Raw genomic sequence first — 18,162 nt, forward strand, 5'->3', positions numbered from 1 at the left:
AATTAGATTTTTGCACCGATGTGCGTGCAATTGTATGTGAACATAGCAAAAGTGATTTTAGAAATTCACACGAGGAGCAGTAATTGATTGAGTTTTCGGTGTAATGAACTTTTATTAAAGTCCCGCTGTGGGGGAAATCAGGTTTTTATTGTTGTTTATGTGTCTATGTGGTGTTTTTAATATGTTTTAAGACAAGACATGGGCAAATTCATTACTAAGAATTTTCTCAGTAAAAAGAAGACTCTCCAATGTCATTAGATAGACCCGCTGCTGAAATGATTGCAATACAGCTACTTCAGCTTTGCTTCTGTGCTGTTCACACTTGCACCCGTTAACATCAGCGTTTATAGATTAGTGCTGCAAATGCACAGTTCACGTATGCATTGTGTGGTTATTAGGGATGTCACGATTCTCCAAATGCTTGATTCGATTAAATTTTCGATTCTAAGGTCACGATTCGGTTCTTCGATTTTTAATTACCACAGAGAGTCAAAACCTTGGTTTAACGTCTCATACGAAGGACGGTGCTTTGACAGTATAGTGTCCCCATCACTATACTGGGGTGTTAGGACCCACACAGACCACAGGGTGATCACCCTCTGCTGGTCTCACTAACACCTCTACCAGCAGCAACCTGGTTTTCCCAGGTGGTCTCCCATCCAAGTACTGACCAGGTTCAGCCCTGCTTAGCTTCAGTGGGCAAGCTGTCTTGGGCTACAGGGTGCTATGGCTGCTCGTACCAACCCAGAAGTCCTTGCGAAAGAGCAATCAAACCAATCAGACGACGGAAGGGAAGAGTTCACACTGATAGGCAACTTCTCTTCCAATTTCCGGCTTGACGCTCGAGTCTGTCCCAAAATATGTCCCAAAGTATGGACTCTAAGGAGGACCACAAGGCCGGAGTGTGCCATTTGGGACAGGGCCATTGAGTAGAGGCGGGGACTAATTTGCATATTAATAGATCTGCATATACTAAATAAGGCAAGGGTGTAAAGTTATATTCAAGATGTTTTAAAGCAAGAAGAAATTACTGTGACAAGTAAAACGTTTATAGGGTGGTTTCCCGAACAAGGATTAGTTTAAGCCAGGACTAGACCTTAGTTTATTTAGGAAATATAACTAGTTTTAACAAATACGCCTTACTAAAAACATTACTTGTGTGGATTTTGAGGCAAAACAAAGGGCACTGATATATTTTAAGATATGTCAGTGCAAGTTGTTTTCAGTTTGGACAGCTCTTATATTTATTTTAGTCTAGGACTAGTCTAATCCCTGTCCGGGAAACTGCCCCTAAATGATATTATGATGATCAAAGATGCGTTTTAAATGATAAAATTCTTGATTCTTTTATATCACGCTGTGTACAAATATGGAGGCTTTGGTGACCAACGGTTGTCAACTCAAATAAAACCGAAGGTAGACAGCCATGTTATATCCACTCCATACCCATTTTGAGCTTATCTTTACAGCCTGTGTAGTCGTTCGGCCCCTTAAGTGTCTCTCTCCCTCGTTCTCAAACTCCTTTGCTCCTGAGAGTGTGAAACATGTAATTAAAGTAAATTGCAGCGTTTCTTTAATCTAATTGCTCACAACATGGGTCAAAGCTTTGTTCCTGACTAGTCAACTCATTACTCATCCTCGTAAAAAAGAGCCTCTGTCTCTAGCCTGTGTGTGGCATGGGTTGGTGTTTCTTGGGCCCTTGTACCAACAAATTGACGTAGTATTTCCTCTAATTTTTGATTGCTGAGTTTGTGATTTCTATTGGATGTATCCTTTGGCCACAACAGATTTTTGACCCTGTCTGTGAAAACTTGGCTAAAGAAGATACTTTGATAAATGACGGTAAGCACACAGTTGACCGTACCTATTGACTCCCATAGTAGGAAAAACAAATATTAGGTCATTAGGTACAGAAAACAAAAACTCATTAAGGTTTAGAACAACACGAGGGTGAGTAAATAATGACAGAATTTTCTTTTTTTTCCATCTCTGTAACTACTCTAGATACAGTACGCTGTGTTTCAGTGTATAGCCTAATATATAACTAATTTCCCACAACGTTGTTTTTGTTGCTCTGTAATTTACCATAAATACATGAGTGACAGATTTTTAAATGACATTCACTGGTACACAATGTAAACACGACATCGCTGAAAGTAGAAAATCTCATTTTTAGTATCAGAATTAATATCGGGTGTCCAGCCCTTGATAGCTGACCTTCAGCTCTTGTACTGCCTGACACTGTCAGTTTGTCAGGAGTTTGATTAATTTGCCATATGTTCATGTCCAGACTCACATTAGACTGGGATTATGGGGGATAATCATCATGACAACAGTGATAGTCTCCCATTATAAATTACCATGCACTGCGTGTATGCATGTGTGTGCGTATGTGGGTTCTCTTGCCTTGACGACCATCTGGTCATTACAAAACTCTTGGACAACTAAATGTACATCCAACATTGGAAGATCTCTTTTATTCTTTTGTTCTTTTTATCACTTGGCCCCAAAATGTCAAAATCTGTTCCTCAGTAGGCTGCAGGAAAATAAATGATGGGCATGACGCATGTGCGGCCCTAAACCAAGATTGTCTGCTCACTCAGGAGGACATAGTGTTTTTGTACTATATGTACTGTATATATATATATATATATATATATATATATATATATATATATATATATATATATATATATATATATATATACCACTGAATTGGCCCTGGTTGAGAAACACTGATCTAGTAGATAGCAGCTGGGGAGATGTGGTTTTTATTCTTTTGTGCATTTCTGTATTATTTTCATGATGAACATGGGTTGTGTAGCATAGTGGTGTTTAATGGGTGGTGTGGTATAGTGGTGTTTTATGGGTGGTGTGGTATAGTGGTGTTTTATTGGTGATGTGGTGCAGTGCTGCTTTATGGGTGATTTGCTGTAGTGCCTCAACATCTGGGCTGATGAGCTAAAGATTGCGTGGATGAACTCAGCAAGAAACGAGCTTTGGGTTTTCATCAATGTGCCCTTGACCAAGACATTTATCCCGGGTTTAGTGTGCTCGAAGTGAGGGGGGCTGGGAGAATACGGGACCCTCCACAATGCATTAGGGCAGTGGTTCCCAAACTTTTTCAGCCTGCGGCCCTCCTTGTGTACAGTGCATTTTTTCGCGGCCCCCTGAAAGAAAATTTATGGCAAAAACCGTTTTAAAATGTAATATTTTAATTAAACAAAACATATAAAATTATACCTAGTAGTGCTGTTGGTTACTTAGCTCAGTGGTTTTCAAACTGGGGGCCGGGGCCCTCAGGGGGGCCGCGAGATGGTGCTTGGGGGGCCCCAGTTTAATGACATTTTATGAAATACATTAATTTATCATGAATTCTGTGTAATTAAACCTAAAAAAATAGGCTACTAACCAAAAGCGCTACTTTTTGTATAATTTAATGTTTTTTTTTTATTAAAAATGAATTTTAGAACAGTTTTTTGTTTTTTTGTCACAAATTTTCTTTGCGGGGCCACGAAGGAATCCACCGTACACAAGGGGGGCCGCATGTTGAAAAAGTTTGGGAAGTCTTAGCTTATTAATTTTTAGGTTTAATTACACAGAATTCATGATAAATGAATGTATTTTATAAAATGTCATAAAACTGGGGCCCCCCTGGCACCATCTCGCGGCCCCCTTTGAAACCCACTGGATTAGGGAACCATATAAGAAGTAAACAGAGGTGGAAAAAGTAATAAAATATTGTACTCAAGTAAAAGTAAAGTTACTTTAATAATATTTTACTTAAGTAAAAGTAAAGTTACTTGTCTAAAAATCTACTCAAGTAAAAGTAAAAAGTAAATCATTTTAACTTTACTCAGAGTAAAAGTTACTTTTTTACAGCGGGAAGAGGTGGAGGATTCTAGTATAGTTCAAAAACGACAAGGAAATATACATCTCAAACTAGTTGTTTTTAATTCTAGGAACATCTTTACAATTAAAGTGCAATAACAAAAAGTTAATAAAATAAAAAGCTTTTTTAAAGTAAGAAACATTTATGGAATTGTTTAATGATTTTTAAATGTGAGTTATGCACTTTTGAAGGTGGTCAGCAGCTTGTAAATACAATCACTATAGTAAGGTTGTAATTGATGTATTGCTGGTAACATACATTATTTTATTAAACTATATATAGTTTAAATGAGCATATAATGAGATGAGTGCCATGTCTATATATATTTGACACGTTTATTATCTTCTTACTTCCCTGACCTGGGGACCTGATGACCTTTATTCTTCTCTCTCTCTCTCTCTCTCTCTCTCTCTCTCTCTCTCTCTCTCGTGCTCTCTCTCTCTCGTGCTCTTTCTCTCTCGTGCTCTCTCTCTCTGAAATGTCTTATGAACTGCGCATTCGAGTACTTTTTGAAGTTGTGTTTGACTTGACGCGAAGCTGCTAGACCTCGGAAGATAATGCGCATGCTATTAAAAACGCGTCGTGCAATTTTGTACTTAAGAGCATGAATCCTACCTTTCATAGAAATGAAACACTCGCTTCGCGTCAGTGGAAAGTGGTCGCTTAAATATGACCAGGGGTTTCTTTCATAAGATTTGAACTGAGGCGGGTCTGCATTAGCGCGCGCCTCTCTCGTCCGTCTCCATGGTTCTTTTTGCGCGTTCCCCGGGCCCCGCCCATTTACATCCGTTGCGCGTCTTTATCACCTTGCTTTTTAAAAATTTTTTTTACTCAGTAACGGATATGATTTAAAATGTAGCGAAGTACACTACTTTAAATAAAACATACTTAAGTAAAAGTAAAAGTACAGATTTTAAAAACTACTCAAAAAAGTAAAAATACACAAAAAAACTACTCAATTACAGTAACGTGAGTAAATGTAATTCGTTACTTTCCACCTCTGGAAGTAAAATTATACCAATGGGCATCCTTCAGATATCTTTAGTAAAGATAATGACAAATCCGATTGAACAGATGGTAAAACATGTCTTATTTACAATTATTTATTTATTTTTACACTCAAAGAAAGCATGTGTTAATTTTCCCAGACTAAAAATCATGTTTGATAAGCCTTAATTTAAAAACATATTGTACTGACATATCTTAACATATATCAGTGGCATTGTTTTGTCTCAAGATGCACACCAGTATTGCTTTTTGTAAGGTTTGTTTGTAAAAACTACATAAATGTCCTAATATAACTAAAAACTAGTCCTGGATTAATCTTGAAGGATAATTACGGTATTTAACACTTTGATTCTCGTTTCTTGTTTGTTTTGTATGGTCTTCGGTGATGGACGCAGAGATTTTTACGGTGGGTGGTGTGTTGAGTTTTTGGATCGTTTGGAGGCGTCTCTTGACTGCTTTAAAATGGAAGTCAATGGCCATGCACAAACATGTCATTAAAACAACACTTAACGTTCATTTTCAAAACTGTGCTACTCACCGAGTGGTTCGTGGTGTTCGTTGATGATTAAAAACAAGTTGTGTAGCGAAATACAGTTTCTGTCGTGTTTTATTGGGCATTTTGTAAAATTCCATTGACTTTTCTTGGAAGACTGTTTGCTCGCTGATATATCACTCCGCCGCCGGGAAACAGAAAAGGGTCTGTTTGTTTTTACATGTGGTTGTAGTTTTTTCGCTCGGTTTCTCTCAGAAGAAATTTTTCCCATATTTGTAGGGCTGGACCAGAATATTCGAAAATTTGTTCCGTGGGTTGACATTCGATTTTCAGTTTTGAGATTCGAATATATATATAAATATTTTACAGCGTTAATGCAGAGCTTTTGCCAAGCAGGAAGTGCGCTTCACGCTCCCGCTCTATAGGTGGCGCAGACAGACCAACATCCATAGCCAACAGCCACCAAACGGCACCAGTGGAAGAGATCGCCTTGAACGTAAAGCGCGCTTCCTGCTTTGGCATTTACGCTAATAGTGTTGTAAATAACGTTCAGTTTCTTGCAAAAACTGATTGATTTGCTTCACAAGATGTCAATATGTCATACGGAGTTATGGGGGATTACTGTTGTATTGGATATATATGCTTTAGCTCTTAAAGTGTGCGGATCTGTTGACTTGCATGACGGAGCACCGGGGTTTCTGCAAAATATCTTCTTTATTGTTCTGCCGATGAAAAAAACATATTGGATGGTGTAACTGTTATAAATAAACTTGATAACTGTTATAAATAAACTTGATTTTGAAAGTATGCTACCGTTTTATTACAGTTTGTTGGACTACGTTCATTCATGCTGCAGACTCAAATATAGAACGGAAGTATATACGCGGTTGTGAGGTATCTGAAAAAATTGTTCCACTATAGCAAATAACACGGATTGAAATCATACATTGCGCCAATATATTTGTTTTTAATCATCAACGAACACCACGAACCACTCGGTGAGTAGTACAGTTTTGAAAATGAACGTTAAGTGTTGTTTTAATGACATGTTTGTGCATGGCCATTGACTTCCATTCTGAAGCAGTCAAGAGACGCTTCTAAATGAGTCGAAAAGTCAAGACTCGACCCATTGTCAAAATTTCTGGGTCCATCACTGTAGTTCATCCAAAACAAACCAGAAATGAGACTCAAAGTGTTAAATACCGGAATTATCCTTTAACCCTCTCTGGGAAACCGCCTGTATGTGTAATTTTAAGAGTGAAGGCTGCTTTTCATGTCTCTTTAAAAATGTAAATGCCCCTACACCTACAGACCGCTAAATGCATACCATTGTTTACTGTTTCTCCCCAATAAAGTGCATTATACATCATGAACATTACAGATGCTTTTAAGGGGTATTTCTCGGGAATGCCTCCAACACCCCTACTGAAAAATCCAGCTAAGACCAGCATAAACTGGAGAGCTCATTTTAGCTGGTCTCCCAGCTTGGCTTTAGCTGGTTTTGCTGGCGTAGCAAGCTGGTCTAGCTATGTTTTGGTCACTTTTTAAGCTGGTCTAGCTGTGTTTTGGTCACTTTTTAAGCTGGACTTAGCTGGTCAGACTGGAAAACCAGCTGACCCACCAGCTTGACCAGCTTTGCCAGGCTGGGAGAACCAGCTTAAACCAGCTACAGCCACCTTAAATCAGTGACCAGCAGCATTTTTCAGTAGGGACTCCTCTCAATTTTCAGTGGTCAAGTTCACCGGAGTATTAGGACTATAATTCCCATCATCCCACACATCACTCTAATTACTCCACACATGTGACACCCTTCCCTATAAAAGCCAGACTTTTATTCTGTGCGTCTGTCAATCAGTGCACCCGCAGACCGTCCATTCGTGCGTACGTCAATCTGTGTGTCCGCCGATCGGCCCGTCAGTCGATCCATCAATCAATAGGAGATTTATCTTCTCCGCAATAATTTCCGTGAATTATTGTTTGCCCAGCGACATACCGAGTGGTTTACTCTAGTGTTTATTCTAAGGATTACCTGTGTTTTGACTTGGGGTGTTCATACCTCTGTTTTTTTTTGCTGCCTGCCCTGAACTCTGTCTATCCCTGGATTAGTGAGTGTTTGCTGTCTGCCACTAACTTTGTCTGTCTGACCATCTTTGAATGTTTGCGGCCTGCTCTGACCACCGTCTGTTCCAGTGTCTGACCACTGTGTTTGATTGGGGTTGAAACAAACAACAAAAAAAAATTGATGTCCACTTATGTGGACACACCATGTCTTAGGAGGTTAAATATCTATGATTTTTATCTGTACATTGTACCATCCTAAATGCTTAACCTAATACTTATGGGTGTCTTTATTTCTTTATAAATCTTTTTTTCGATTTTGCTTAAAATCTACTTTGACTATCAACTTCAAAGAGAATGTCAAAATATATCATATGTAATCTATATCATATACATCATATCTCATTTTTGAAAATGTGTTTCTTCCGATTTAATCTGCCAGCACGAATCGCATTTACTTGAGTATCTGTACTTGATAATTATTTTCTGGAAACTTGTTACTTTAACTTCACTACATTTAAAAGGCAAATGTACTTTTTACTCAACTAATTACTCCACCATTTCTGTCAAGGTCACTGAGCAGAAAGCAGTTACGTTAGTCAGACAATGTTTTTTCTTTTCTGAAACGTGATTGTTTTTTGCAGGAGACAGACAGTCTTTCAGTAATCACTCTTTTAGGGTCATGTGTCGTGAAGTTCAGCGATTTTACATCATTTTTTGAAACACTGATCAATTGGAGGCTTTCATGGCAAAATGGATGAAGACAGATGCTCAGTGCAGTGTGCATGTTTCAAGCCACGATTATTTAAATGACCTTTTAACAAAACAAAGATTAAAGAGCACCTATTTCATTGCTAAAAACAACGTTATCTTGTGTATTGGTTATAAAACAATGTGTTTGCATGGTTAATGGGTAAAAAAACACATTATTTTCCACGTACCATACATTTTTGTAGCTCCAGATTTCACTATCAACTTGTACGTGTTTATGAGCAGTAGTAGCTGGCGTGATTTGCTTTGACAGATTTTAGTGATAGAGAACTCGAATCATTTAATATTTTAGATTAAATAAAACCTTCGCGGAGTTAAAGAGATCTTACTTGATTCTGTCGTCTATGTGACGCGACAGACTCATTTGATTTGGTGTAATCACTTTTATTGTAAGCCTCAAATGTTATTGCACTCCTAAATGCAGGCAGTTTTTGTCTACATTCATGAGACGTATCTCAAATGAGCTTATTGATTGTGAGTAAGCGAAATGTGTTATCTAGTTATGTTTGAAGTCCTTAATGTAACAAATGTTTTCTTTTACAAAATGATGTTTCGAATGTGATGGCAGGGATTTTGTTCATGACTGTCACCAGATTGTAGCAATGAACTTGAATCATAGCACACACTGTTAAAGCTGAGGGACAGAAAACCAGAGTTGTCTCGTAGGGGAGGGGCATCTGGGGTGTCCAACCAGATTTCAGTGGGGGACAGTGCCACCCCTGACCACCACAAATACATGCCCCTGTGGTCAGGCAAATGTTCTTTGTATGTATTTGCTTCCCTATTTCCCATATATTTGCGTATACATTGGTAATATGTTAACACAATGGTGGGGGTGGTAGGAGTGTTAAATCAAAAATGAATCTCTTTTTTCAGTTCTGTAGGTTTTGTAACATTCTAAAATCTTCCACAGATACCACAAACTTGTCAGGTTGTTGTAGAGCCATAAGGTAGTGTGTTGACATTTACTTTTTACAAGTACTTATAAAAACAAGTACTTTTGGTCTTTTATCTGTAAGTAAAAAGAGTCAACTTTTACTTGCAATGGAGTAACATTTGGCCAGTTGTATCTGTACTTCTCTCAAGTAAGCAAGTTGTGTACATTGTCCACCTCTGGCTTACCATTGCTCTTCCGTTGAGCCACATAACACATTACACAGAGCCACAATACACATGTTTGCTTTGTATCACTGATAAGTTTTGCATCTGACTGTTTTGCATTTGGCTGATATAAGAATAAGTATGTTGCTGCTTGACTTCACTCATGTTTTTTAAACAAATGTCACGTACAGTGTTCACTGTAAAAAAATCAAGTCAAGATAAGTTTTTGTTTTACATTAACTTAACAAATTAAGTTAAATAATTTGAACTCTTTTATAAGTTATAAGTCAACATTAGTCAAAAACTTAAGTTCAATTGACTTTTTATTTACAGTGTACACTGTAAACATTCCTTGTTGCACTTGCTTTTTTATAATCAACTTAAATTTACATTTAATTTAAACTTTTTTGACTAGTGATGTGTTGTTATAAATTATAAAAATAAAGACGAATTTGCTTAAAATATTTTCGCTTTTTATCTGTATATTTATATCAACTCCTTATTAGTTAAGAAAGTTGAGATGAATTGTAAATTCAAGTTTATTAAACTTAAAAATGTAAGTATAATGATTTTTACAGTAGTGAAATCAAACCCACTATCCACAAACTAGTTCATCAGCATATATCTAGATGCTAATCTTATGTGGTCAGTGAACACATTCATATACAAATAGTTATTTGATAGAGGTCATTTTCATAGTGGCCTTTAGGATCTAGAACACTTTGGTTTGATTGGTTCTTGAAGATCTCTGTGGTTTGAATCATGTGAGTGAATCTCTATTTGTATTAACAAACTTCATCTGATCCTGCTGTAGACTTCTGAAGTGGACCATTTCAACACTACTGTATAGACTAAAGGTATGAGATACGATTTGTCTTTCTTTGTTAAAAATTAATGGTTTAATTTTGATAAATTAGCTTATAATTTATTTCAATAAATACAAGCTAAAGTTGTCTATAATTGTTAATATACTTTTTGTATTATTATTGTTCTTACATTTGTAAGTGTTCATTTTATAGTAAAGTAATCCATTTTGACTAATTTGGGTAAAAACTTTATTTTTATACCAAGAAAGTGACAAGATAAAAACGACTGTTTTCTGTTACAAACTTTCACATAGCATATTTAGTTTATAATTGCATTAAAAATTCTAATCCATTATTTGATTTTCAAAAATGTATTTTAAAACCGAAGTTTTTTTTTCAAAATGCTATACATTTATTGAATCAATTTATAAATGTGCATTCATCTTTGCCATGTTATATTCATTTAGTTGACTAGTGGTATACACTGATTAAAAAAATAAACATTAACGTCATTAATCAAAACACTTTGTCACATTAAGAACACTGTCATTGCTTCTATCATCCTTGGGACGTCGTCGCTAAACTTTTTTGACGACAGCGATTAGCTGTAAAATGTTTTGGTCCGATTTTCATTGACTGAGTAAAATAATAAAAAGTTTTTCATAAGATCTCCTGAGGTCAGTGTGTTAGCATGACAGAAGCTTGATGCTGTTGTGTGAGAACAAGCAAGAGCCGACATTTTTCCTTCGCCCGAGTGACTCTCACAAAAATTATTCGATTTTAAAGGCTAACGTTTCTTCCCCGTCACAGAAAAACACCACATGTTTATTAATGCCATTTAAAGTATTATTTTGTTTGTTTGTTGATCACGAAGTACAAAGTAGATGAGGAAAACTAGGATTCCGTGTGTATTCAAAACGCAGCCATTATTGTTCACAATGTGTGAAATGGTGCGCTTTGATTGGTTGAGTGGATTTATTGCATTCTGCAGAGAAGAAGGACCAGCGTTCGTTGTGGTTTGGAAAAAAGGGAGAAAAGATGACAGAATAACATGGAAGGATATCGGATTTTGCGTAAAATTAAGAATTTACTTTTTAATATTGACCTGATACAATACTGATTTTGGCGGTAACTTAAAAAAAGTGTTTATCGCGTTTTGGAACCAAACTCTTCATATATTATTACATTTTATAAACAAAAAATAAGTTAAGTCTTTTAAATGTTACATTATAATTGTTGGGTACACTGTAAAAAGATTTCGTAAAAATTACAGTATTACTGGCAGCTGGTTGCCAGTAACTTACTGTAGATTTAAATTTTTGTTAATTACCTGCAACAGTTTGTTCAAAGTTAAATGAAAATTTAACATAAGCACGTCTTTGTCTTTACAGAATAAAACTAAAATAACAGCCTCAAGTAAGGCATTCTGGGAAATAAAATCTGAAGGAAAAAAAGGGAAAAAGGTTTATGAGGATTTTTGGTTCCCAGAATGCTTTGCGTGAGGCTCTTATTTTATAGTTTTATTCTGTAAAGACAAAGACTTGATAATGTTTAATGTTCATTTAACTTTGAACAAACTGTTGCCAGTAAATAACATAAATTTAAATTTACAGTAAGTTACTGGCAACCAGCTGCCAGTAATACTGTAATTTCTACGGAATCTTTTTACAGTGTAAACATTTTTTATATTGTATCTTTCAAAAAATGGCCACAACAGTTAATACATATTAATTACAAATGTATTAGTAGAGTTAATTTCAATAAAATTCACTTGAAAGATAAACTACATAATAATAAACTATATAGATAGAGGCGTCCTTCAATAAACACTTGACAACATAAATATTATATTGTGACAACATGCCCGCTATTAGAGAGCAAGTGTGTATGTGAGTGTGTGTAATGATGTTTTATTTATAATAATACTGATTTGCAAGAAAAAAAATGTTTAAATCAGAAAAAAACAGTATTGTGTGACAAAATACAGAACTAATAATCAAAAACTTATGCTGGTCAAATGGTCTTTCTCTTTGAATCTTTTCAACATTTTTGGTCACTAGAAAATTGCATTTGTGGTATTTCATATAGTTTTGATGATTTTTCTAAATAAAAAAAGTCAAAATGGAGTGGAGTCCATCCTTCTTAATATTAACCTATTAATGTTTTTAAATCTACTGTATTTTTCAGCTGTTTGTATAAGCTTACAGACATTTGTGATAATGGATATATTCACCTACATCAACTCTTCTCTGCTCATCAGTCATCGCCCTCTGAACTCATCTCAGACCGATAAGACTGTGTATGCCACCTGTGCAGACATACCAGCAGGCGTTATCTTCTACCTGTCAATGCAGTTTATCAATATGTTCCTGGGCATCCCAGCCAACATAATGGTTGTGTGGCTCATTCAGAAGAAGAGACGCGAGTCGTCCACATCAGACATCTTCATCGCCCATCTTGCTGTGCTAGACATTTTCTTTTGTCTCATTCTTCCTCTGGAATTCGCAAGCATTGTTTATTTGACTACCAGCAGCAACTGGTACGCCCTGCGTTTTTTCTATGGTGTCAAAGACTTTTCGCCCCTCTTCTTGTCCTGTATCTCTTTAGACAGATATATGGCTGTAATGCATCCCATTATCTTCACCAAACTAAAGGACACATGGCATCGGCCTGTTTCCGTTGGTGTCTCGTGGTTTGTGATTTTGGTATACTCTGCAGCGAAGTGTGTAGGAACCATTCCAAACTTTGATAAAGTCTTCACCGTCACGATCCTCGTTGTATTCGTCTTCATGGTGTTCTGTAACATCTCCATTCTTTGGGCTCTAAGACAGTCGGCTCCAGGACGAGACAAGAGACACCCTATCAAGAAAAAGGCCTGTAAGATGGTGGTCATCATTCTGATGATCATTGTCTTTAGCTACTTGCCACCTGTGGCTCTCTTTCCATTCAAAGACTATTTTTCTCCAGACATCTACAAATGCTCCGTACAATATATCGCCTTTGGCTTCATGGACCTTAGTAGTACCACCCAGCCGATGTTATATCTGTCCCAGGGAAAACTGCCCGCGGCTCTGGCGTGCTGCTGTAGCTCCGTGGAGAATGACACTGAACGTGCTAATGCAAATGGTCCTGGAAATGCCTGATGCTGTAAAACACCAGTGACACCAGATTAATTAGATCATTAGAGAAACCCAATATATGTAAATGCAGTTTCACATATGTGACACAATCTCTGAAAACCCAGCTAAAGTCTTTTTTCATTATTTACTGATTTCTACATAAAGAACATTTTGTGAATACAACTTTGGTATCTTTAACACTGATTGAAATCAACGAGAAATTAATGATTTATTGAAGATAATCAGATTATGAGACTTTAATCTGGATTTCATAGACATGGTCACATTTTGTGTTTTAAGGAGTTATAGCATGCTAATTTGTTTCTTTAACATTCACGTTTAATTATGTTTTCATATTTAAGTAATATATGACTATCTGCTATCTGACCCTATGAAATATTATTTTGGTTTACCTGTTGCTTATCTTGTGTAGATCTTTGTAAATGGTTGTAAACTCTGTATGTAGTGTTTGTTTTCTGTAAAGCTGCTTTTTTATTTAATTTCTCTTCTCATTAAAGGTTTAATTTTAAGCTGCATTTAGCGGTGAGATATCGAATTGCAACAACCTCAATGTACAAACGCAAAGAGAAGCTACGGTAGCTGCCACAGGACAAACATGACGTAGTCTAAGACAACATAGAGGCTGTTTACACTTGGCATTAACATGTGTTTTCGTCGATCGGATCACAAGTGGACGACGTTAATGCCAGGTGTAAACGGTGTTCAAAACGTTTTGAGCTCGTCCACTTTCGACCACTTTCAACCACATCCAGAGGTGGTCGAAACCACTTTCGATCGGATCGCTTTGGAGTTGCGGAACGCACATGTGGTTGAATGCGTTCGAACAGCCAAACGCGACCGCCTTCTCTCGGCCCATTTATCTAATCTGATGTATTAAACACAAGTTTTACGTCTTTTTTTACTTCTGCCGTGAACATTCGGTGAACAGCGCTATTTTTAGCCTTTCATTGATAAAACTAAGCGGCTGATCTCCGTAGTTTCGTTTTGAAAGCGTGTGAAAGCGATCCTATTTCATCAATTGCGCTGAAAATTCAACATACTCATGTACAAAACACTGTGCAGCATGTTTACTTACTAAACAAGCAGTGCACTCCGACATTATATTAGTTTGCATCCATATAAACTCATAATTACTCTCGCTCGGGTTTGAATGACAGGCAGAGAGACTCGCCCACCGTCTCACAGACCACCCCCTCATAGTATTCAGCACAGAAGCGGTCGAAAGTGGACAAAAGAGACGGATTTAAATACCAGGTGTAAACGTAATGTGTCTCTCTCGTCCACTTGTGATCCGATCGATGAAAACACATCTTAATACCAAGTGTAAACAGCCCCTTCGGGACAAAACACGCTCTGTAGAGCAGTTTGTCCATTTAGGGCTACTGTAGAAACATGGCGGTGACGTCCATATAAGGAGACCCGGGTGTATGCAGATAAAAACGGCTCATTAATAAAAACAATACAGTTTATTATGCAAGATGTTTATACACCACTGATAATATAGTTATGTAGTATCCTTTTAAAAGTCCCACATTGCACCTTTAACGCTTTAGTGATGACCAAAATGATCATTACTATGGATTTATTTATTTTTTCAGAAAGACTGTATCATTTCATGGTCAACTGACAATGCAAGCTAATAAATGCAAGCTAATGTTGTCTATAATTGTTATACTTTTTTAATTATTGTTCTTAAATTTGTAAGTGTTCGTTTTATAGTAAAGTTGTTTTAAACTATTTTTAGAATTTTCATTTTAAATGCCACCATCAAATAAACAAACAATCAGCATGACACAATGAGCGCATGAAAACTTATCTGGCAAATAAAAAGACACTGCTTGGTTGTACCACCTGACCTATTTAAATAGGGATATTAAAACTATTGTGGAAAAAATCCTTAAAATATATTAAAATGTTATGTGAAGAGTTTGGTTCCAAAACGCGATATAAACGGCATTTTTTAAAAATCTATTATTAAAAAAAAAAACAGTTACCTCCAAAATCAATTGTATCAGCTCAGTTTTAAAAAGTAAATGCTTAATTTTATGCACAATCCGATATTCCCCGTGTTATTCTGTCATCTTTTCTACCTTTTTCCCAAAACGCGATAAACGACAGTCCTTTTTCTCTGCAGAATGAAATAAATCCGCTCAACAAATCAGTGCGTGCCATCCACGCATTGTAAACAATAATGGAAAAAAAATGTATCGTGTAGCCATAGTCTTCCAGTTAAAATTCAGAACTAATAATCAAAAACTCATGTTGGTCAAACGGCCTTTGAATCTTTTCAAAAATTTTGGTCACTAGAAAATTGCATTTGTGGTATTTCATAGTTTTGATAGTTATTCTAAATACAAAAAGTAAAAATGGAATGAAGTAAAGTGAGTCCATCCTTCTAAATTTGAACCTATTAATATTTATAAATCTACTGTATTTTTCAGCTGTTTGTATAAGGTTACAGACATTTGTGATAATGGACATATTCACCTACATCAACTCTTCTCTGCTCATCAGTCATCGCCCTCTGAACTCATCTCAGACCGATAAGACTGTGTATGCCACCTGTGCAGACATACCAGCAGCCCTTATCTTCTACCTATCATTGCAGTTTCTCAACCTGTTCCTGGGCATCCCAGCCAACATAATGGTTCTTTGGCTCATTCAGAAGAAGAGACGCGAGTCGTCCACATCAGACATCTTCATCGCCCACCTTGCTGTGCTAGACATGTTCTTCTGTCTTGTTCCTCCTCTGAACTTTGCAAGCATTGTCTATTTGACTACCAGCGCCAACTGGTACATCCTGCGTTTTTTCTATGGTGTCAAAGACTTTTCGCCCCTCTTCTTGTCCTGTATCTCTTTAGACAGATATATGGCTGTAATGCATCCCATTATCTTCACCAAACTAAAGGACACATGGCATCGGCCTGTTTCCGTTGGTGTCTCGTGGTTTTTGATTTTGGTCCACTCTGCAGGGAAGTGTGTAGGAATCATTCCAAACTTTGATAAAGTCTTCACCGTCACGATCCTCACCGTATTCGTCTTCATGGTGTTCTGTAACATTTCCATTCTTTGGGCTCTAAGACAGTCGGCTCCAGGACGAGACAAGAGACACCCTATCAAGAAAAAGGCCTGTAAGATGGTGGTCATCATTCTGATGATCATTGTTTTTAGCTACTTGCCTACTGTGGCTCTATTTCCATTCAAAGACTATTTTTCTCCAGACGTCTTCGATTGCTCCATACAATATATCGCCTTTGGATTCATGGACGTTAGTAGTATCTCCCAGCCGATTTTATATCTGTCCCAGGGAAAACTGCCCGCGGCTCTGGCGTGCTGCTGTAGCTCCGTGGAGAATGACACTGAACGTGCTAATGCAGAAGGTCCTGCAAATGCCTGATGCTGTAAAACACACGTGACACCAGATTAATTCGATCATTAGAGAAACCTTATATATGTAAATGCAGTTTCACATATGTGACACACTCTTTGAAAACCCAGCTAAAGTCTTTTTTATTATTTACTGTTTTCTACATAAAGAACATTTTGTGAATATAACCTTGATATCTTGATTGAAATCAACGAGAAATTAATGATTTTATGCTCCTAATCTCATAATCAGATTATGAGACTTTAATCTGGATTTCACAGTCAGGGTCACATTTTGTGTTTTAAGGAGTTATAGCGTGCTAATTTGTTTCTTTAACATTCACGTTTAATTCTTTTTCTCATGTTTAAATAATATATGACTATCTGCTATCTGACCCTATGAAATATTATTTTGGTTTACCTGTTGCTTATCGTGTGTAGATCTTTGTAAATGGTTGTAAACTCTGTAGTGTTTGTTTTCTGTAAATCTGCTTTTTTATTTAATTTCTCTTCTCATTAAAGGTTTAATGTGGGTTTAAGCAGCATTTAACGTTGAGATATCGCAACAACCTCAATGTCGAAATGCAAAGAGAAGCTACTGTAGCTGCCACAGGACAAACATGACGTAGTCTAAGACAACATAGGGACAAAACATAGGGCTCTGTAGAACAGTTTGTCCGTTTAGGGCTACTGTAGAAACAAGGAGATCCGGGTGTATAGATAAACTATATTACGCATTACACTATTCAGGCATTTTGACCAAATACCCATTTATTTATTATAATTTATCAAACGCAACATACAAAACTGTCACAATTTTTATTTCAAAAAGTAAAATATTCCAAGTGTACCAAGGTCAACGATTTATATGAGGAAAAGGTGCAAAAGTCATCACTATCTGCTGTAAATCTTAGATCCTTTGTGTACACTCATTCAAAAAACTGCCGCCAGAAGCAGCTATGTGTCATCTTTGTTTATTCTTAACGCCATTCCAACATCTATGAGTATATTCATGGTGAAAATCGGTTAATCCATATACAAGGTAATTCCCAAGTTAAAGGGCACCTATGGTCCAATTCACATTTTTACATTTCCTTTGGTGTGTAGGTGTGTATTAGTACATTTAATGTTATGCAAAAGGTACAAACCCCAAAGTAAACGATGACGCGAGTTATTGTCTCCAAAGTAAATCTCTTTTCTTGGACTACAACAAACACACGGATTGTAGTTTACTTTCTAGGATTGGTTATGTAGACAAGGCCGGCATTATCATAATTCCTCCCGCTTTGGACTCAGTCTATGAGTTAACTCCTGTTAGCATTGCATTATGAGCGAATCTTTCAAGCAGGGTAAGGAGCTTCACATTTCCAGCTGACATCAGAGGTATTCAGGCCAATCACAACATACAGATTAGCTGGCCAATTAGGGACACAGCTCTTTTCAAATCGTTGAATTTTGTACAAAATCCATGCGTTTCAGGAAGAAAGTGAAATCTGGTGCTACAAAAATGTACGGTATGTGTTTTTT

The 18,162-nt window shown here is 36.8% G+C and overlaps 3 protein-coding genes and 1 long non-coding RNA gene across 4 annotated transcripts in view; all 4 read left to right on the plus strand.

The window, feature by feature from the left end:
- LOC141363191 (uncharacterized) overlaps window positions 1-18,162 on the plus strand; it is a 479,244-nt gene that overhangs the window by 76,156 nt on the left and 384,926 nt on the right. The window lies entirely within an intron of this gene.
- LOC129444805 (zeta-sarcoglycan) overlaps window positions 1-18,162 on the plus strand; it is a 399,770-nt gene that overhangs the window by 44,889 nt on the left and 336,719 nt on the right. The gene's annotated exons all lie outside the window — the stretch shown is intronic.
- On the plus strand, window positions 12,111-14,205 carry LOC141353410 (uracil nucleotide/cysteinyl leukotriene receptor-like). Its single transcript, XM_073859995.1, has one exon. The coding sequence runs from the start codon at window positions 12,223-12,225 to the stop codon at window positions 13,270-13,272; it is 1,050 nt and encodes a 349-aa protein (XP_073716096.1). The 5' UTR covers window positions 12,111-12,222; the 3' UTR covers window positions 13,273-14,205.
- On the plus strand, window positions 15,743-18,122 carry LOC129444807 (uracil nucleotide/cysteinyl leukotriene receptor-like). Its single transcript, XM_055205729.2, has one exon. It carries the CDS (start codon window positions 15,743-15,745, stop codon window positions 16,664-16,666), a length of 924 nt encoding a protein of 307 aa, XP_055061704.2. The 3' UTR covers window positions 16,667-18,122.

Source organism: Misgurnus anguillicaudatus, chromosome 3 (assembly GCF_027580225.2).
Source record: "Misgurnus anguillicaudatus chromosome 3, ASM2758022v2, whole genome shotgun sequence".
Classification (NCBI taxonomy): domain Eukaryota; kingdom Metazoa; phylum Chordata; class Actinopteri; order Cypriniformes; family Cobitidae; genus Misgurnus; species Misgurnus anguillicaudatus.